The sequence below is a fragment of the Neltuma alba genome, unplaced genomic scaffold (genome assembly GCF_004799145.2).
Source record: "Neltuma alba isolate B1F8T4 unplaced genomic scaffold, ASM479914v2 tig00011587_pilon, whole genome shotgun sequence".
NCBI classification, from domain to species: domain Eukaryota; kingdom Viridiplantae; phylum Streptophyta; class Magnoliopsida; order Fabales; family Fabaceae; genus Neltuma; species Neltuma alba.
The window spans coordinates 403,322-426,149 of NW_021636240.1; the positions used below are offsets into that span (position 1 = coordinate 403,322).

The 22,828-nt window shown below is 31.2% G+C and overlaps 1 protein-coding gene across 1 annotated transcript; it reads right to left on the reverse strand.

The window, feature by feature from the left end:
• Positions 1–4,590: 4,590 nt before the first annotated feature.
• LOC114715347 (ABC transporter G family member 14-like) lies at positions 4,591–7,593 on the reverse strand. The gene is made up of 5 exons (XM_028900164.1): positions 7,321–7,593; positions 6,398–7,190; positions 6,002–6,175; positions 5,688–5,875; positions 4,591–5,471 (listed from the first exon to the last, which is right to left on the reverse strand). The coding sequence occupies exons 1-5, from the start codon at positions 7,486–7,488 to the stop codon at positions 4,827–4,829; spliced, it is 1,968 nt and encodes a 655-aa protein (XP_028755997.1). The 5' UTR covers positions 7,489–7,593; the 3' UTR covers positions 4,591–4,826.
• Between the last annotated feature and the right edge of the window lie 15,235 nt (positions 7,594–22,828).

Genomic DNA, 22,828 nt, shown 5'->3' on the forward strand with positions numbered 1-22,828 from the left:
AATCCAACTGAAAACGTAAATGATTACGATTTAATATTAAATTTTTATTATAATTAAAATATTTTAAAATTTTAAAATAAAAATTTATTTAAAGATTACTTATATTATAATTTGGAATGTTTTATGAAAATATTTTGAAGATTTTAGTTATATTACAAAATTTCAAACACTAAAAAATTATTTATATTTTTTTGTCTAAATATTAATAATAAGAGATGATGAACCACTTTATAGGGATAAAATAATCAATTTTCATTTTTAACTAAAGAGGGGCATTATAGTTATTTAACAATATTCAACAATCCCTAATTAGGTTTTATGTCCTGATTAAGAATTTGTTAAAAGTGTAGGCCTCAATTTAAATTTAAGTATTTCAGCAAGATTTAATTAGGATTTTTCCAAGAATAAATGGCTGATACTAGCAGTCATAACAATCATAGTGTTTTTGTAACATTTTTGTTTATATACTGACTCATGAAACAAGCAAATGTAATACTTCATACTGCAAATGTGCGTTAAAAGAAAATCATGTAATGTTAAATATGAATGAGAGAGTTGTTAAGGGAAAATGAGACATTAACGGTTTGATTTACAATTGAAATAAGAGATACTTTAAGGTTATTATAAACACTTTAAAAAAATAATAGATATCTTTTTTGCTGAGCTAATGGCAAGTTAAAAAGGGTTAACTATATGTTTAAATCTTAGACATAAAAAGATCTAGTTGGAGACAGATCACATGTTAGTAGCTCGAATACTGCAATTAAAAACATTAATCTAAAAACACAAAAAAGAACTCAAAGAAATTAACTGCTTAATAAGTAGCACCATGACATTTGAATCAGCCTACATTTTTCGCTGAGCAAATACATGTGCTAACTTATCCTCAATCCAAGAATAATAAGAATATTAAAAAGACGGCTTTAGTATGATGAGAACGGATTCATCGATTAAGATAAGATTTGTGAAGCCTAAAAGTGACTAAAAATGAGGAATTACTATTGACATATAGTGAATTAGTTAGAAAGAAAAAGATATGCAAATGTGATAAAAACAACTAAATAATTAGTTTGATACTGTTCAAACAATTATAAAAGTTGAGTGTTAATTATAAATTATGATACTTAATGATCATTAATTTCTAATTTAAGTTGACAAAAAATTTAATTCCTAACTTACATTACTGAATTTTGTATTTATGACAATTTTAATTAATACTAGCAACTTATATTTCTATGAAATTTTGTTAAACATCTAAATTTCATTAAATGAAAGTCTTGAAACTTTACCGTCATTCTTTTAAAATAAATTCAAAATATCAGAAAAAATTCATTGGAAAAATGGGAAAAAAAAAGTAATAAGTAATAATAATCAATTTATTATTTTACTCTTACACAATAATTTATATTTTTATTTATTTATTCTATAAATTGATTTAAATTTAAATTCAAATTACATAATCTAATGAAAATTTAGCATTGTTATGTTCATATGTGTTTTAAAAAATTGGTACAATAATTTTTTACTCTATTAATATAATAATATATTTTAAATAATCAAATTCTCAAATTCCACATGCTATAAAAAAATAAAATTTTTATTCTTTTTTAACTATGCTTGTCTTCAAGCTTTAAAATATATTTTAATTAATAAAATGACATATTTGTAAGAATTAACTAATTTTGTAATAATATATATTTTCATTATAATAATGTTTTTATTTTAAATTAACTTTTTATTATAATAATATAGATTTTTTACTTTTTATTTATAATAATGTATTTTGATTTAAAATAAATTATATAATAATATATTTTATAGATATTAAAAAAAATTATAAAAGATAGAAGTGCAAAATAGATTAAAATTTTGGTTCCCTTTTAAAAAAAATTTTAATTTGGAAGAACTTAAAATGGGGATAGGGGCGAAAGGAGAGGTCCGCTCCTATCCCACCCTACAACAACACGAAATTCACTAGTATAATTTAATGTCAATTTTTGCTCGCAAAAAAAAAAATTTCTTTTATTTTTAATATATAATCTAATTATTAAATTAATTTTGATTCTAAATATAAAATTTATTTTTTATATTTATTAATTTTTTTTAAATTAAATTTATAAACACTCTCTCAATCATAATCAAATAGATAGTGAAAAATTAAATTAATAAAGATGATTATTGTGTTTTCAAAAAAATATATATCATATTTTTTTATAACTAACTAACTTATAAATATTTTTAACATAATTAAATTACTTAAATATATGTTATATTTTTAAACAATTTTTCACAAAATAAAATAAATTTTTTTATATATTTACTTAGTATACCGTAAAAATATTTTTAAAATTAAAGTTTTGATTCTGTCTAAGTATTTTTTTTAATTCCTGACACCGAGTGACCGAACCAATTTGGGCCCTGCCGCGTGCTAGCAAATGAGCAAACTCTGGTGCGTTGTATCTGCTCTTTGTAAGAGCTCAGATCTTTTATCGATCTCAAGCATCAAAGAACATATTACAAGAGGAGGAGGCCCCCCCGGCATAAAGGGGCTTTCTGTTCACGATCGTGATTTGGCCGATGATACATCCCTATGCGAATTTCTCGTGGCTTTCAGTATTGTTTACTGCCGACACCAGGGATAATTGCAGCGTGCTGCAAACGTGGCATCACTCAATATTCGACATACCAAGCTCAAGAAGAAGCCTGTCTTTCTAAAGAGATCTTTTGGTCCCACTCGCATGTGCAACCTTTGAATTGTTTCTTCTACGGCTTGGAAATTTCCAAAACCTATGAACTAGAATGATTTTCTGTCACATTTTTAGCCCAGGCCCTCTGGCACCTGGTTCCTTGACCAAAGCGCGAATCTTTCCGTTAGTTTATCTTTTGATCCGTTCATTGGCCGCCGGTGTCTTGATTAAATGAATGCTTGTTAGTTAACAGGTTATATTGCGGAATATTACGGTTCCTTCGCATGTAAATTATCTTCCTCTATTTGGTCATACATTGTACCTATGGTGTTGAAAGCAGAAAGAATTTTGTACTCAATCTTTGGAAGGAGAAGTAACCGATTACTTCTAGGAATAAAACTGCTGCTGATGGGGGAATGGTTTCGATTCTTTTTGTAGAAAAAGCAGAAGTCAGAAAGAGAGTTTATAAGCATACACACAATGGGCAGTGAAAATCTAATAATATTTGCGTGACATTCTTGGTAGTTACTAAAACTACTAAAGCTGGTTATTCTCATAATTATACTTGGTCCTCTCTCTAAGATGGGTCATTGGGATAATTAGTTCCACATATTGCTGGCATATAGGCCGACTTTAATTGAACAGTGGAATGAGGCCATGGCTGCAAAACACTGACATGTGAAGGGATTCTTTCACCTGTGATGCTTGAGTAATGTGGATGCCAAAGTGGACCACCAAAGTTATCAGCTTCCACTCTACCTATTGTTGTTGCAAGGCTTCCAGTTAACTTCCTTTCCTTTCGTGGGTATCTAGAACTTTGGCTCCTTTTTGCTCCTGGACGTAAGCGCTTTGATGGCTTTTCCTGATGTTCAAAATATTCATTTGATTATTAACTTTTTGTTGGTTAATAGAGCATCTCGTGGATAAAAAGCCCGGTCATAGATTAGGTAGGCATTTATTATGCACAAAATAGCCTATCTTTTACCCTTTTGCGGTCTGAGGCAAAAGAATGCGACTTCATGGGTTGCTAGTTAGCATATCCAGCACCTCTGGTGAAAATGGACAACTAGAGTAACAATTGTATTCGAGGTTTGATGTAGCCGTCCAGAGTAAAAATGTCTCAAATGAAAGCTGCCATTTTTTATTTACTAATGCTTCCAAAATTTCAGTTTCCTTCGCCATACCTTGCCAATTTCATGGATATACTGTCCTCAGAATTACTATATAAACTGCACAGAAAAGTTCTCATACAGCGTGCCTGCTTGGAAATTTTACTGCAATGCGGGTTGATATGCAGTCATTTTCCATGTTCACTTTCAAAGTGATCTAGAGTGGATTCTGGATAATGCACTATGCTCAAGTAGAGTGTGACACGGATCTTTTAGGTGTCATTTCATATTTGCATGAAGAATCAGCCTGATCTCATTCATTTCCTGCTAGATGTTGTACCCAGAGCTCGTGGCCATCTACCCACTTTCTAGTATCAATGATTTCATTCTGACTCCTTATGATCACTTGATCAGCACTAAACTAAACTTAATATGGTTCTACTTTACATTATTGGGGGAATGAATTTCACTTGTTTGGCGTGATTTTAATGGATTTGCTCATGCTTCATCACTTCATAAAGGAATCACACTTTTGAGCTCTTGAGTGACAAATTGAATGGAACTGTACAGTATTTTCCACTGAATAAGCATTATCTCCTTTTTATGTCACTAATAATGCCCTTTGGCCAATTATTCAATTATGCAGGGAGATATGAAACAGCATTTCTGGTTACAATTGAGTCCCTTAGGAGTTACTGAGTTTTGATGGCTGGCAGCCATCTTCGACCTTTCTGCTGATCAAAATACGCAAGTTTATTTTCTCGCTTCTTATCAAGTGGCATATCTCTTGCGAATAAGACAATAGAAATTTATTCTAACTTCGAAAGAACAACTTATAAGTTAGTATTTCCTACAACAGTAAGAAAAAGGTCTGATAAATCCAACTCAGGAAGAGCTGATCAAAATTTCATTACATGAGCTGCATAAGAAGTCCTAAATTCTAGTATTATTCCTCAATTGTTGAAGAAGGGAAAAAAACTCTTCTAGTTCAGTTGTGTTTGTATGAGAGCTGTGTCAGATCTTAGCTCCTTTACCTCACTCTATGTAGTGCTATGTAAGCAACAAGTCGATAAGCTACCAACATCAAAGCCATAATGGCCACATCAACCCACAAATGGTTCAAACCCATTGATTTGATCGGAGGAAAATCTCCAACCCTACACAAAACACCCTTGGAGCACTCATAAACATCATTGTCATTATACTGGACACCGAGAAGAAGTTTGTAACAATAGTAGCTGTAGCTCAAGTACTTGAACCACACTATGAAGGGAGGGATTTGTTGTACGTAGTATCCTCCAGCAATGAGAAATACAAGGGTTGTGACAGAAGCTAAGGTTGTGGCCTGCTTGATCTCCATAAGAATAGCTCCAAAGGCTAAGCCAAGACTTTGAGAGACAAGTACACTGTAAAGAACCACAAGAAGGGAAAGGATGAATGTCATAGGATGAGGTTTAAGCCCTCCCATCCAGTAGAGTATGAAGACAAATGCGGTTGGAAGAGCCAGCTCCAGCGGCAAGTCTCCTATTGTTCTAGCTAGAAAGTAGGATGAAAGTCTGTACATTCCTGATGACCGTTCCTTGATCAGCATTCTTCTTTCCTGAGGAAATGTGAAAACTGCGTTGTAGAGAGGGTAGAATCCCCAGAAAACGGAGAAGAAAAAGATCAAGGCAACCTGCATTACAGATACAGCCCCGTATTAGTACCTCGCACCACTAAATTAAAAGTTGTGCCTGAGAAATATTTGATTACATCTCTTGAATAGTAGCTTAGGAAACATAGGACAGACATTACGAAATGCCGTGATGCTGTCATGAAAATGAGAAGGAAATACTTGTAGTTGATGTTTTAATTATCGGCTAAATAAGAAAAAACTTAAAGCTACTCTTACCCGGTCTTGAATGTGTGATTCTGGTGTATGCCACCACAAGAGTCCACCAAGAAAAGCAACACTTATGACTTGGAATATTCTCAGCCTGTTGAAAGTCTCATACCTTCTCTCCCTTAGGCCCCTCTGTAACAGTACCTTGAATTGGTACCACCAACTTGTGCACCATTGCTCTGGTTTTATGTTACTTTCTGCATCAATTAAGCAATAGAGGTATTTTAGACTAGTAACAGTAACAAATATGTTTATTCTTTTTTTTTTTCCCTTTTTCTTTTTCAAAACTTTCAAAAACAAAGGCCAAGAGATAAAAGACCTACTTGCAGAAGTATCTTTTGTGATATTGTAGTTCACATTCGAGCTGCACAGCTCAGTTTTCAACCTTGTTGCTATGTTCTTGTCATAAGCAGAAATTAGTGCTTCCCTGACTAGCTTCCTTTCTTGCTCCAGGTTCTCACTTTGTTCAGTTGAATTCTTGGAGTCCGGGGCAATCCCTGCAATTTTTCAAAATTTTTGGGACATTGTTAATATTGCTTTCCTTATTTTCTAGTATGGGTCTTCCTAAGTGAGACATGAATTGTCCTGTAGAGTTTATTAAAGTAAATTTCAGGAAGTTCTGAGAGTGGGGTCTCATTATATTCGAGTAAAGCAACATGTGAAGACAAATGAGGAAAAAATTAAAATGAAAAATAATCAAAAAATAATTAGTCTATTACCATTGGCAAGATCAAGCAAGAGATCAGCTGGATTGACAGTCATGGATGTGGAAAAACCAATGGATGAAAAGTACTCCAAGGCTGTAGAAGCAGGGCCATTGTAGATGGGGCAGCCTTCAGATAGCAGGACTACCTTATCAAACATATAGTAGAGACGACTAGATGGCTGGTGTATGGTGGTCACAACAGTTCTACCTCCACTGGCCAGACGTTTGATTGTGTTTAGGATCCTCTGAGCTGTGGTAGAGTCCAAACCTGAGGTGGGCTCATCTAGAAGCAAAAGGCTTGGATTGATGAGCATTTCCTGCCCTATGCTTACCCTCTTTTTCTCTCCACCTGATATTCCTCTGAAAAGTGGGCCTCCTATCATGCTTCCCCTGCACCGAGTCAGTCCTAACTCAACAATAACCCGCTCTACGTGCTCAACTTTTTCGTCTCTGGTCAAGCTGTTAGGCAACCTCAAAAGTGCAGTGAACAATAGAGTCTCAAAAACAGTTAGATGAGGGTATAGAACATCATCCTGAGCGACAAACCCAGTTCTTCTCTTTATGGAACCAGAGAAAGGCTGGTTGTTGTATGTGATCTTCCCAGATAATTTACCATTGAGACGGCCTCCAAGAGCTGTCAGAAGTGTGGTTTTCCCACTGCCAGAGGGTCCCAGCATAGCCAGTATTTCTCCTGGGCAAACCATACCGGTAATCCCATTCAATATGGTCTTCTCCTTGGATTTCCATGAACTGCCCCAACACTGTCCTTTCTGCTCTAGTTTAACTTTGTAAACCAGTTCCTCGAACTGTAAAATGAGTACAGGACATAGACCAAAAGAGTTAGCACAATTGTATCAGAGAAACAAACATTAATATTGATGGTGCTGCTATAAAACTAATGCAAGTTAGTATATATGGTCTTGGGAAAAGGTATACCTTCAGGGTAATTGGGTACAAATTCAGTTTTGGCAAAGATTGTTCATTGGTTTGTGCTGGGTGGGGAAGGACAATTGAGTTATGGGGCTCTGACATCTCTTGCGCTCCTTCTTCTACAGGGCTCCTACTGCAGTGTTCTGGTTTTGGTGCTATGGAGTTCTGTGGCATGGCTAAAGAAGGTGAGAAATTTGTAGTCTTTTGGTGATAGTGGCAGTGATGGTGATGATTGGGGGAGAGAGGGGGTTATGTTAAGAAGTTCCTTTTAACTTGATTTCCCAGTGTGTTCTGAGGAGCACATGAATATATAGTAGGAGCTGACGGGTTAGGATGTTCACTGTTCGCCACGGTCATATATATGCCTCTCTTGAATGGTGGGATGCCACCTTCTTTTTATCTCATATTATTCTAACACAACCAAGATCACCCAAAATATTATTTAGAAATTCTGAACCATTTATTCATATAGACCTTCTCTCTCTCTTCCCCCACCCCCCCTGGCGGTCGGAAGAGAGAATTTTTTTTTTGAATATATATTCATATGCTTTAAAATTTAGAGCAGTCACGGAAAAAATCAAAAGTGGCATGCTAGTCATGCTCTGTTGACAGAAAGCACTCGGTTGGTGTACGGCAATTGGGTGGCCCATTAAGAATAATTTTACATGCAGATAAAAGAAAAAACACAGCAATTCAAATAGGAGAAATCAACCTTCAATTCTATCTTAAATTTTCAATTATTATTCCTCTTGGGTTGTCAGTTTTAACAAAGTAAGGTTGTAAACTAGCAGTCAAGCCTGGCACAAAACAGAAAAAGTATGAGGGCAGCAGTACTGCATAACGTTTTAGCTTTATACATAGTGATATTGGATGGATTTTATTCTTTGTAATCTTGGGAATAGTGATATGCCCATTATATGCGTATATTTGTGCATGCAGATTTGATATGCAAAACTAAAGGAAGAAATGGCTAGTACTGGCTGTCATGACAATCATAGTGTTTTTGCAACATTTTTGTCTATATACTAACTCATGAAACAAATGGGTCTAATGCTTCATACTGCAATATGCTCTAGAGATTTCCCCCATCCACCCAGGTATTTGTGACATAGGGCTTTCACAAATACCCTATGCATAATGTGTTGTGAACATATGGATATGGAAAGTATTGGAAATCTGAATGTTGCAGATTTCCCAGTGCCAGCGATGGCTCTTTGATCATTTCAACAATGAGACTTGCATGTAAGCTGTGGCAAATCTTGATCACTGTTACACATCTGGCAATTCTTTTGTTAACCTGCTAGCATTTGTTATTATTGTATGTTATTGGGACAAATTTATTTGTAAACAGGACATGATATTATTCTATATTGCTGCATAAATGAGGGGTAGGGCGGGATTTTCCTTCAGGATTCTTAAAACAAGTGTGGTTGGTTGTCATTTCCCACTACAGGAGTGCAACTAAATAAAAAGGGAAATGGAAATATAAACACCTTTTTAAATATGAATGGACGAGAGATTTGGTTATTTTCATTTGCCGTCTTTTCCTCTTATAATGATTTTTAGGACAATGACATGATTTTGTCTCCCCCCATGTGCTTTAGTGTGAGACTGTGAGTTATGGTCAAGCAGTGAGAAAAAGAACCCTCCAAAATCAGACCAAAAAAAGGAAATCCTATATTCTCTTCCCTCATTTTAACCTGCATGTGGTAATAACTGTCCATTGAACAAGAGAGGAGAAATTAGGGGCAGAAAAAGAAAGAAAAGAAAACCAAACACCTTCAATTCTCCTCATTACCCTAACACATAACAAAGGCCCTATGCTCTGCAACTTCTGTTGAACACCTCTTATGTTCTGAAGCAAGAAGGGGACACCAGGTTGACGCCTCCCAAGTCAGTTTTTCCTCTTTGCTAAGGAGTATAGGCAGCAAGAATCAATTCAAAAGGGTGAGGAATATTTTTTAAAGAAAATAAAAGAAGAAGAAGAAGCACCAAAGAGTACGTGGGGTTTTACCAAAGAGAGTTAAGGTGATGGACTTGACTAAACTTTATTAGTAGAAAATGGAAAGGAGTAAAATAACAGTGGCTTACTTTGTAAAGCTAAGAATAGTATTAGATATTGTTATATTCCCTCTAGCAAGCTTATATTGATTATTATATAAAACTACTGTTTTCAGCATTCGTATCTGCAAAATTCGATATGACTGTTCATATTACGGTATAGTTCCTTTGTTAAAAAAGGCAAAGGAAGAAGCAAGATGCTAACTAGCAATCTGAGTTACCATTCTCATTTTGCTTTTTTTTTTTTTTTGAAGTTATTAGGTTCTGCATAAGCTGAATAAGTGAGGAAGAATGATTAAAGGCAGAACCCATCAATCAGATTCCAATTTGTGTCCATAAAATAAATATTAGTTTCTTTTCTTTTCTTTTGGGAGAGCACTGAGATAAAGTGTATATATAATGGGTCCTGTGGGGAAGTCTACCTTTTCAGTGTGGAAGACTTGGCTATTTCGTCCTAGGTGCGCATATATGTTTTTATTATTAACTTGTATTAATTTTTTTTCTTTATATTGATGCATAATTGACCCTCCTTTTCTTTGAGGCCCTCTCTTTTTCACATATTCTCATTCACTGCCCCCTTGTTTTCAAATTTATATCTTCTAGCTACCCAGGCGTGGATTCTCTTGGTTATTTCTAGGGTATATCTGCCCTAACCCTAACCTATCCTTCGAAAACCACATTACCATCAATTTGAACCTTCTTGAACCCAATTCGCAAGAACCTATACTACTGTAGGCGCACGTGGATTAAGTGAGAAAGCAATCTTAGATGAGAAGTGAGAAGAAAAAATTATCTTACTCAGATAATAAGAATAGAATGAGATGTAAGTGAAAATTCATATATCAACATTTTCAGAAGAAAATGTCAATGGCCCTGGAGTATAGTAGCATGGTAGTTTTCATATAAGAGGGAGTTCATGAGTTTAACCCTATTTATGATCTTGAGCTATTAGTACCTATTATTTCAAATTAAAAAAAATCTTAAAATAATCATAATAATTTATTAATGTTCAAAGTCAATACAAAGTTGTCATGGGAGTGTTGTAAATACTCTTTTTATTTTATATTAAATTAATATATTATAAAATATGTTTTTTTTGGGGCAAATTTTTGTGCGGGTCATCAGCTTTTGCCATTTTTCTTTCAAAAATTTTTCAACCTTCTTCCTTCATTTCAAAAAATTACATACCGATTTAAACTAAAGGGTTATAATCTAAGGGTAATTATTCCCCTTTTCACAAGAGACGGCTATTTCACTATTGGTATAATTCAGAAGCCTTGGAACAACTAATTTAGTTGTCTCCGTATTTGCTACATAGGTTCAAGTCGCGGAATTAGCTTTTTGAAAATAATTTTCAAGATAATTAAGGTTGAAGTTTAATTATTTATAAGTTATCTCTTGTTAGTTTGTTTGTTTTTGGTTGCTTGCTACTTTGGTTCGGATAGGCAGAAAGCATGGATCTCTCAGGGGTCTGTAATGACCTCTTGAGTTTTAGTATCGCTATTAGAGGTGTAATACTACCTTTAATTTTTAATATAATATCTCGTTTGATCTTTATTTTAATCTTAAATATAATATTTTAATCCACTATATCTCTCATATTTATCTTTTTTTTAAGATAGTCCTTGCAACAATGGTAGTTCTAGTTAATACACTTAATTAACAAGAATATTTTAAGAACAATAACACCTATATATTATAAATAATTAATTTAATTGATTTTTTTAATTTGTTTAAATTAGTCAGTTAACTTTTATACTAAGGAGCAGCAGTAGCTATCAAGTATCAATGACCTCTTAGCTTATTTTTATTTGATTTTTGAAAGGAATCCATTCTCTATTGATTACAAAATTAAATTAAAAAAAACAAAGAATAATATTGAGCGATGTGAATTGGCATTAGTTATATCATTGTGACCTTTGAACTTTTAAAACTCACCATACAACATATCAAAAATTGAGCATGTGTTCAAAATGTGACTAAATTAAAATTCTTTAGGTGATTCCAATCGACTAAACAGTGTGAGACTCCCAGAAGAAAAAAGTTTTACTGTAGAAATAAATATCCAAAATCCGTGCAAATCATCAGCAGGACATCTTTTTTGTAATCGTGTTTCATGAGAAATACTGTTTAACTACTGTTACTATATTATTATTGGTCTGAAATTATACTGTTATTACTTTTGACATTTCATGCCTTTGTTATTTAGAGCTATTATATTGTGTGGATTTATGTGGCGAAAAAAATAAGCCTAGAATATTTATATATAAAAAAAAAAGCATCTGGTTTCACATAATCATGATGACAAATAAGGAAGTGAATTTTAGAATTAAGTTTGGCAGCGTAAGCATGCACCGTATATAGTGTGATATTGATTGCTTCACTTTCTAACTTTGTAATTAAATATTATTAATTCTTGGTTCTTATTAATGCCCCTCCTTAGTTACGATATACTCGTATATACTATAGAGGCAACGTGCTTGATTTTTACCATATTGATGCTTTAAGTAATTTATTTAATTATACTGTAGCATGGAAAGTGAATCCTACGTACCGTGTGTGAACAGTAATTAATCACCCTGATAATCTAGGGTTTCATTGGAGTATTATATAATCGTTTTCCCTTCCCCTTTAATTTCCTAATAAGGTGATATCTTTGTTTAAAAGTAAGGGTTCCAGACATATCATTTAACAAAAATCGGTTCAGCAGAAAAGAAATGATCTATTATACTACATTCGGTCCTAATTATAAGAGATAGTTGACTAATTTGAGGAGATTAAAAAAAAATTAAATTAGTTATTTATAATAAATATGTGTTGCCTTTTTTAAAATATCCTTACTAATTAAGTGTATTAGCTATAACTACTATTATTAGGAGGACTGTCTTGAAAAAAATACATAAATATGAGAGACAAAGTGGATTAAGATCTTATATTTATGATCAAAATAAAAATCAAATAAAGTCTTATATTAAAGACAGGAAGTAGTATCACAAAAGATCGACATAAGTTTGAGTCCAACTAACAATAATAATATGAAGATACTATTAGTGAGTAATCCGTGAGTATATTTATGAGCATTTTTTAAGTTGTAAAGTATGTTGTAACCTTCAAGAATTTATGAAACCAAACTCACATAAATTTTAAAAATTTACAAAGATCTGAAGCATCTACATCTATCACTGTGTTTACCAACATGCGCGGTACTCCTCTGATCATTAATATAAAACCCATTTAACTAATTTGATTAGATTAAAGAAGTTAGGTCAGTTAGTTATTTATAAGAAAAGTGACACATTTTTCCTAAAACACCATAATCATCTTTCTTAATACACCATCTCCCTCTTCTACTTGATTATGGTTGAGGGAATATCTATAGGAGTAATTTAGAGAAGATTGATAAATATAAAAAATGAGTCTTATATTTATGATTAAAACCAATTTAAGAATTAAGTCTTATATTAAGGACCGGAGGAGTATATTGTATTTTTCTCATAATAATCGAATGAGAATTGAAAAGGGATATTAAGACAAAGAGTGGTAGGGGCAATATTTAAATAATTAAATTTTTAGGTTGTGATGATTGTTATATATGATAACCATTTTCAAGGATGGCCCCTTGGCGCCGTAAGTGAAATTTTGGTCTGAACTTAGTTTAAGAGATTATGTTTTCCGGCCAAAGTTTAAGAGATTATGTTGAGAAAGTTATTTTATACTCCTCCAGTCCTAAATAGTTTATTTATTTAAGTTAGTTAACTAGTTCTTATATTATTTCCGGTCCTAATTATAAAATCTTGTTTATAGTCTAGTTCTTATACTGCCTCTGGTCCTAATTGTAAGACCTCATTTGTAGACTACAAACAAAGTCTTATACGGAGGAATATAAAATTTGATACCATTTAAATTTAAATTAGCTGCAGAATATTAGAAATGTGGAAGATTGGGTTTTTTTTTGCTAGATGTAAATACTTTTTTATTAGAGACAATTATATTTGAGATATTACCCGTCATTAAATGTGACATTTCTTCAAATGAAAGTTTGAATATTAATTCTCCGTACTGTGAAAAAATAGCCTATTCCACTAGGCATTTTTTTTTTGACCAGCGCCTATTCCACTAGGCATAACCAGGAAAAGATTGATTTTGATTATAACATGCACTGTATTTTTAAAAAACATTATTTTAATAACACGTCTAAAAATTATTTAATGACAATATATATCACGAAATCACGAAAAAAAAAAAAAAGCACCTATGAGGAATGGGCATTTAGGTCATGATCAAATCGACATGGGAAATCATTCCAGTCAAATCAAATTAAATCTATTCCTCTATCAGATAAAATTCCAAGCACTACATTGGCACCTTTTTTCCAATAAGAACTATATTTAAAGATTTTAATATTAAAAATATTTAAGAACTTGGTTTTTTTGAAAAATATTATTCTTAATTTTATCTTGCATTTTAACACATTTTCCTTATGTACAAGTGAATTTTCTATTAACTAACATAGTATATGGTTTAGTAGAGGGGATGAGAAATTGTAATGCTCTATCATTTGATTATGTTGGACATAAGAGAGGATACTACCTTTAATAATTTTTTGTTGAGTTGGGATCATCAGCCAAGCGATGATAGATACTTTTTTTTTAACTCTTTTACGAAATTTATAATAAATATGTGAGTTATGAAAATAGTCATGATAAATAAATAAACTATGCACTATACTTTTATAATAAAAAAGAGAAAATTCATCTTTTTCATATAATGAATAATTCTTCTCCCTCCATTTTTTCCCTAAGCAAATGATTTCGTCCCCTCTTATCACTTCCAGTCAAACACAAAAGAATGTGTAGTTTATGCATTGTATGGAATTTTATATAAGCCGGAATGCCTCTGGTCTTTAATATTATTTCCGGTCTTAATTATAAGACTTTGTCTGTAGTCTACAAACGAGGTCTTATAATTAGGACCGGAGGCAGTATAAGAACTAGACTATAAACAAGATTTTATAATTAGGACCGGAGGTAGTATAAGGACTAATTAACTAATTTGAGTAAATTAAAGAAACTAGTTAAGTTAGTTATTTGTAATGAATAGGAGTTGTCTTTCCTAAAATATCCTTGCTAATCAAATGTATTGATTAGAATTACTATTATTATAAGAATTACCTTAAAAAAGTGATAAATATGAGAAACAAAGTGAATTGGGGTATTATATTTAAAACTAAAATAAAAATCAAATGAGTTTTTATATTAAAAACCGGAGGTAATATGACTACCTCAAGGTTTTATATACGCTTACATGTTTATTATTAAACAATCCATGTGAAAAGCAATTTAACTTAAATTATAATTATGAGCAGTTATCCATATATATATATATATATATATAAAAACTATGTTTAGGTGTGCTATATAGAATAAAAGTTACAAGTAACGCAACAAAAATAACAAGAATCAAGTAACAAAAACTTTCAAAACCTGATTAAATACAAAATGAAATTATACTATAATTGATAGATTAATTGTTTATTTTATTCACAAGTTATAAGTAATATATTTTGTATAAAAAAAATATTATCATTTTGTTTAAATTTCGTGTGATGCTTAAAAATATCTAATTTAATTTCAAACTTTCTGGACAAATTAAATGATTACTCATTGATATAATTATATATAAGTTTTATATCATATACATAATTCAGGGTTGTTTTTGAAGTTGTACGTAATTATCCTCTAGGTCATGAAAAGAAAGAAAAGAAAAGAAATTGGATGCCACTGAATGAATAATGAATAATAGCGAGAATGACTTTGAAATCATTCAAAGTAAAATAATTACCCACTTTTTCTGGTGGTGTTTTATCAATTTGCATATTGTAAAATGACTGGATTATTTATCTTTTTTTATGAAAGAAGAAGACAATAATTAAGAATTGACTGGGATCTTAGTTACGTGATCAACTAAATAATCAAAGGTCCCCAACACAGCCCTGAGAGGGGGAAAAAACAACGAAACTGCGAATAAAACGCAATGTGGTTTGTGGAGACTGGGGTAATGGTGATACGGTATCGTGGGGAGGTGTCGTTTAGCAGGAGAGCTGATGGAGTTAGGAAGCTGACACGTGGCACGCACTCCAATATTCTAGTGGGCAGAGCTTTGGGGTCGTTTTCTGCAGTCCCCACAATGAATCACTGATTAGGTCTCGACATTCCCACGCGCACCTCCTCCCCCTGCAAAATCATTTGGTGGCGCGTGGGCCCCACTCCCCCACTATCTCATTCCATTTTTAAAAAAAATTATTATACTATATCTGCTCAATTTAATTAAAAGTGGAATTAAATTTTTCATATTTAAACATAGCAATTAGGTGAAATTTTTAATGTCCTACTGTCCTTAGTTCATGTGAAGATTTAAGGTAAAAATTTTTATAAAGGTTAAAGATATGATTTACCCACATTTTTACTTATAATAATTTTTTAATTTATAGTTCATCATTTCTAAAATTCATAATTTATTTTGTATTTATTCATATAATTTTTTTTCTGATTCTGTATGTATTTTTTAAAGAAAACTTAAATTGCACACTTTTTTTAATTTGGAAACGTACAAATAATGTTATTGACTTTTTTGGGCGAATAATAATGTTGATTGATATCTGCATCTAAAAAGTAAATTTACAAAAAGAATATCTTTGTAAATTATTTATACACTTTTTTAATTACAAATAACTCTTTAATATGATACATGTACTTGAAATTATTTATGGAAATTTAAAAATCTAATGAAATTTTGCAATAAATTATGTAATATTAAAAAAAATCTAAGTACCTTAAAATTTAAGGAAAAATTATCCAACCAAATATTAGGCTCTATGTACGACGCAAATTTATGATAAGTTTTATATTTCATATTAAAAATTAAACTTAAGAAAAACTATACCGTATTAAAGAGATGAGATTCAATATGAATGATGTTCTCACAAGTCGTGTCTTTATCTGGGGTCTAAATTGCTGCACTTAACTACCTTAATTGACAGTTGACGCATTTCATCCCGTAAAAAAAGCATAAAAAAAAATAAAAACAAATCGATGATGATCTTGTTCTTGTGGAGGTTAACCTTAATTAACTAGTGATAATAATCACACTTACATCACTTTATAATAAAAATTATGAAAAGGGACAAACTGGCTGGTTTTATTATTAACAATAACAATTAAAATATATGTAAAAAGGCCTTTAACAAAACTAGTGGCTGACTTTTCTATATACTAGGTCTATATGTCTTTCTCATCTTTTGATATCATGAAATCTTAGCTTTTTCATGTTCTAATCTCTTTGAGAATCACTCTAATTATTTTTTACTAATTATTTATTTATTTTAATTATTATTACTTTTTTTGCCAAATACTTTAAGTATTATTACTACAGTAGGTTATGATATGATCCTTTGCAATATACTAAATCGATTCTGATGGGACACTATGAGTGGTCTAAGACTCTAAGCCATTCGTGACAATGTTAGTATCTAATTAATTAATGAATGAGATCATTAATATGTTATTACCTCGATTCGTTTTTTGAAAATCTGAATTGACGTGCTTTCAAAGTGATTTCTGATTTAAGCATGTGCTTCACATCAAGAATAATGGAATTTTCTTTGTTTTTTAAATCACAAGTTGAAGTAATATATATATATATATATATTACTAACGAGAGTTAAATCTAGTAGAAATGACTAATCTCTCATAATGTAACAAATTAATACTCGAATCTCTACTACAAAAGAAGCACATGTTTAGTTTTTGACTGTATTTCAAATAGAATTGTCCTTTAATAAGAAAATACCTATGACTCTAGCTCTTTGAGCAAGATGTGGTTAAATCACTACATTTATTGAAATAAACAATTTTAAATTCACCATTATAAAATCATGAATTACATCTTGAAAAATAAAAATAAAATAAACTTGCATTAAGGGGCTGTTTTGAAAACATGCAATCAACATCTCACTTGGTGACGAGAACCACTTTGTTTTTTTTTTAAAAAAGGTATTTTATGATAAGAATCGGATAGATATAATATTATCCTTATGCATATTTGACAATCAATTCTGAGAAGATGAGATTACATTTATGAACACTTTTCTAATCCTTATCTTTCGTAGCAGAAGTTAGAAGGGACAAATGGCCAAAAAAAATTAGAAGACAAAAAATAAATGAATACTCTTGAAATAAAAATATCAGGCAAAAATGTAAATTAAATTAACTAAACACGCCCTACTTTATGTTACATATAACTAACTTATTCTTTGAAAAAAAAAAAACTAACTTACTCGAGCATGCCAATATAGATTAATTAGACCTAATTATATTTAAGAAATAATACAAATAAAAAATAGATTTTAATTAACCTATACAAGCCATCATTTTTCATAAATTTATTTAACAGTGTATACTCAGAACTCGCATCTAATTTTCACATCAGGAATGGGAAGTATATTTTAAAAGTTAAAGGAGATTAAAATGAAACCGAATAAAAATATGAAAAGCAGCGTGCGTGTGCAATTTGTTCTTAAATGTATATTGTACATTGTGGTTGGGGTGATAAGGAATCAAAAGGAAAAGTCTACTAATTTGATTCACAGTTAAAAAAATTAGGGTAACAAAATCTAGATACTTATCTGATCTTATTTATTCAAATAGAGAAAGAAGGCTTTTTCTATTTTTAATATATACGTTACCTTATGAAATTTATTATATGAGTTTTTCTAAGTTATTGTTTTGGTAAAACATGTTATGGTAATGTAAAAGTTTAGATGATGTGGTTTTAAGGGCTTACCAAAATCAGAGTATGTCTTCAAACTTAGAAAATATTTTATAGAATTACTCACAGATTATCCACTAATAAGATCCTCACATTGGTAGTGTGATTCAAACTTACAGTTTTGTGAGTTGTAAGCTGACTCCTTACCAACATGATTAACTCTTATTGGTATTTTAGTAAGACGTGTTAAAAGTGCCTTATGAGTTGGATAAGAGAAATAAAGGGAAATCTTGTGTTTAATTAATTAAGACACAAAGCCATGAATGAGCTCTTCAAATTCAAATTAACCACTATTAAGGAATATGATGACTTTCAATGCTCATCATATTAATTAATTAATCAATGCTATATCGATCAAGTCATCACGTAATTAATTAAATGCCTTTAATTTGTTCTCTCATTATCTCATCTTTACATGTTCTTTCGGCTATTCCCCCTTTTTTTTTAATTCCATAAATGGAGATCATATTCTCGCATATATTCCTTCCATTCATTAGTCATACTTTACAACTCACTACAAAAAAAAGAAAACGAACAACACTCACCCAATAATTTAATTCTAATTAATATATATATTTATATATATTCCACCTAGTGATCCCAGTATCTTCTTAGTGATCAAAAGCTCACTCGTTAAATTTTTATTTGAGATAACTGCTTTGTCGTAGATGATAATATTGTTTGAACCGCGAATACACACACACGCCGAGTTGTGTGTATATATACATGTATATATGTATATAGTGGCCAAATATTGGTATCAGTATAAAGGCAGTTTGAAAACTCAAGAAAATTCTTATCCCACCGGTCACTGATGGATTCTTTCATGTCAGTTCACAGAATCTACTAGCTGCTTCTATCATAATTATTTAATTTATTTATATATTTCAAGCCACCATCACCTGCCGTCACAATAATAATAAAAAGTTAAATTAACTCATTATAATAAATAAGTATCAATTTCTAATCACAACACATCGATGTGAAATTTTCTTTTCATTCATCCAATCAATATGAATAATTTTAAAAATATTTATAAATTTTGTGAGAAAAAAATAGATTGAAATCTTGCATTTAGAATTTATTAGGCAAAACACAATGAATTAAGCATCATTCATGACTGAGTTTTCAGATAAAACATGGGTGAATATATTTTCACTGCTCACATATTCACAATTAAGCATAACTGCGGTTTCTAATTATTCTTTTTTCAGATAGTTTAATTTATTGAGCTTTCTATATTAGATTTTTTTTAATGAGAATATGAAGTTTTGTTTCAAGTTCTGGGTTAGTGGAGATCTTAGTCATGTATTAGTAGGTTTTCTTTACCGCTCACTACAACTAGATATATAAATAGGTTATTATTATTAGAGTTAAAGTGGAAATTCACCCATAAAATATTCTTCAATGCACATCTAACACTAAAGTTTCTTTGATGCAACATACAATAATTGATGTTAGTTACACTTAACGGAGATGATATTTTTGCTCAATTCAAGAATGGTTTTATATACCGTTAATGTTACATCTTAAAAACTTTATGATATTATATGCATAACGGTGAATTAAAAAGATGCTATAATAATGAAGTTTTGGTTTTGAAGTTGTGGGTCGTGGAGATGTCAGTCACATATATAAAGTAGTGGGTTTGAAGAGTAGCACTTTGCTTGATAATGGAGGAGAAGCTAAGTGATAATATTATTGCAGCACCACACCTGCACTTTGCCTTTGTAACTCAGATTAATTACATTATCTTCCTCTCTAATTGCGTCTTCCTATGTTTTCTTCAATAAAGTTAATGCTCTATTATCATTTAATAATTATGATCTTCTCAGACTAACAACTTGTCATCACTTTGGACCAATTCATTAGTATATTAATTACTACCAAGCTAAGCCAGTTGAGTTTTCTTTTGAAAAAGATGCGCTTTGGTTGTTTTGATGTGCATAGTTATCAATCAATGAGTGCAAATTGAAACTGATGATTATTAATTATTTTACGGCAGAGATCTTCACTCCCAGGTGCAATGCATATTTTGAACTCATTCATTATTGAGCTTGATCATCAAACCATTAATGGAAACAAGGGTTATTCGTATTAATTATTAGGCTAAAGTATACATTCGGTCTCTTAATTTTATGTAAGATTTTAGTTTAGTCTTTTAACTTTAAAAAGTATACAATTTAGTCCTTTAACTCTAAAATTGTTAGTCTTAAATGATAATTTTTTGTAATAATCATGATTGTTTTGAAAATTAAACTTAATATGATAACATTTAGTAATATTTTATTAATATTCAATAGCTCAATATTATCTTTTTTTTGTTGACGCTTCTAGGATTAGAGGACTAAAAGTTTACTTTTTAAAATTAAAGAATCAAAATAAAACGTTATGTAAAATTAAAAGACCAAAAATATATTTTAACCTAATTATTATTATTTTGCTTTATTTATATCATAGCATTCGTGCGTGCGTGTGTGTTCGTGTGTGTGTTGTGAAAGGTGATTTGTTGCTAAAAGTACAGATGACAATAAAAGAGAAAAGAATGCGGCCTTCAAGGATATCAAAAGGACAATATTGAAAACTTCTCTCGAAAGACCGATAAAAAATTTTCTGTTTAGAAATTTTATTGGGAAAAAAAGAACTTACATTTTTTTAATATATATGTAGAAAGTATCGGCGGTATTTTAATCCAACTCTTTCTAATTCTGATTAATAAAATTTTAAAATAGAGACTTTTTTTATAAGCCCTCGCACATGCAAATATTACAAGTGATTTGTGGTCTCCTAGTGGTATATTTTGATTGAGTTACATACAGATATACAATACAACTGACTCTAGTTTTAAGCGGAATCTTTACATTATTTTCTTTCTTTATTTCAATCAAAGTGGTGAAGAGATGCTTTTCCCATATAATCACAGACTGGTCCTTTAAAAAAAACTATCGCCTCCCACCTCATAATATCAGAAGTGTACTTAATTAATTAATAACGTATATATACTAATTAGTCCAAGTTGAGGTGGCGCGTACTCTCTATATATATATATATATAAACACATAGATTCCCAAAAAAAACATACCATTGTGGTACAGGTACTTGTGAAATAATAATCCACTAACACTATATATGCTTCAAAGTTGGAATGACGTGGAAAATTAACAATGAAATTTGAGGAGCAAATCCCGCATACCAGGCCTCCATTTTCAGACACCAAAACCTACACAAAACATCTATGCTTCTGTCTACCTATATATAGCTATATATATGTGGTTTTTTTATTATTTGTTTTGTTTGATTCTGATTTTCCTATGAGTGGGAGCTAGGGAGAGATTTTAATGTGCAGTCCCCCACCAGGCACATAGAAATTGAATTAAGCGAAAGAGAGAATGATTCATAGTTATGATTGCTGAAATGATATATAATATACTCGGATCTAGGCATATATATGGTTGATGGGTCATTTATAGGCATATTGATTTTGTGTGTGAGAGAGAAAGAGAGAAGGATTTGAAGAGAGAAAAAAAGGGATTTTTTTTTTAATTATCGATGAATTATGAAGGAATGAATATCTTAGAGAGATAGTTGTGTGTGTGTAGAGTTTGGTGTTGTAGTTGTAAGTGGAGAGGCACATGATCATTGGAATCATTGCGTGCCTTGAAATATCTCTATAAATTTATCTCCCATTATGCTCCTCCTATTGCCCCTCCTTGTGCTTCTAAGCATGCGCGCATAATTTTATATATATTGGTTATGATAGATACCTGATATCTGGTATTACTGACTAATTTAGATTTGAGTATGATCGAGATACATAAAAGGAGAGACAAATGTGATATTTATCATTCATGAAGATTAAATTAGAAATTCTATTCATAGGATATACATCTGATCTCTTCTGCTTGACCTAATCACTATTCGTGTGCGTTCATACGTAAACCTTGAAAGAAAACATGTGTACTGAGAGAGAAATGAGGACGAGATATGTATATATCTCATTATCACGTAAGCATGGAAATGCATTCACATGTAGCCTCCAACAATAGGATTTTAGGAAGCTCTATATCTTCTTTGCTTCATCATCATCATCTATACATATATATATATATATATATGTGTGTGTGTGTGTGTGTATCCTCCTAATTTGTTGATGGTGATAGCCCACTAGCCTTGAGAGATCATCATCATCCTCTATTGTTAAAACACTAATTCAACTTTTGTGTGTCTCTATATATATTGTGTAGCCTACCATTCAGATTCCTAGATCAGCTGGTTCCCAACGGCACCACAGTTTTTTTTCCCTCGCTTTTTGTTATTTTTACTAGATATATATGATAATACTTTTGGTCCTATATCATTTAAAATATTTGGATTTTTTTAGAAAATGAAATACGGTTCTAGTTCTAGATTTCCTTTATTCTTTTCTTTTTCTTCCTTAGTGATTCGGTAGTATTGCCTCTTCTATATTTCTTTGTTTTTTCCCCCTCGTTCATCATGGCAATATACCTTAATTTACTCGCCTCATTAATTAATAATTTCTATATTCTCGTTCTTAAAAAAAAAACTATTTTTGTTATATTTCCCCAGCCTTTTGACCAAGAATATATGGTTGTGCATATCACGCATC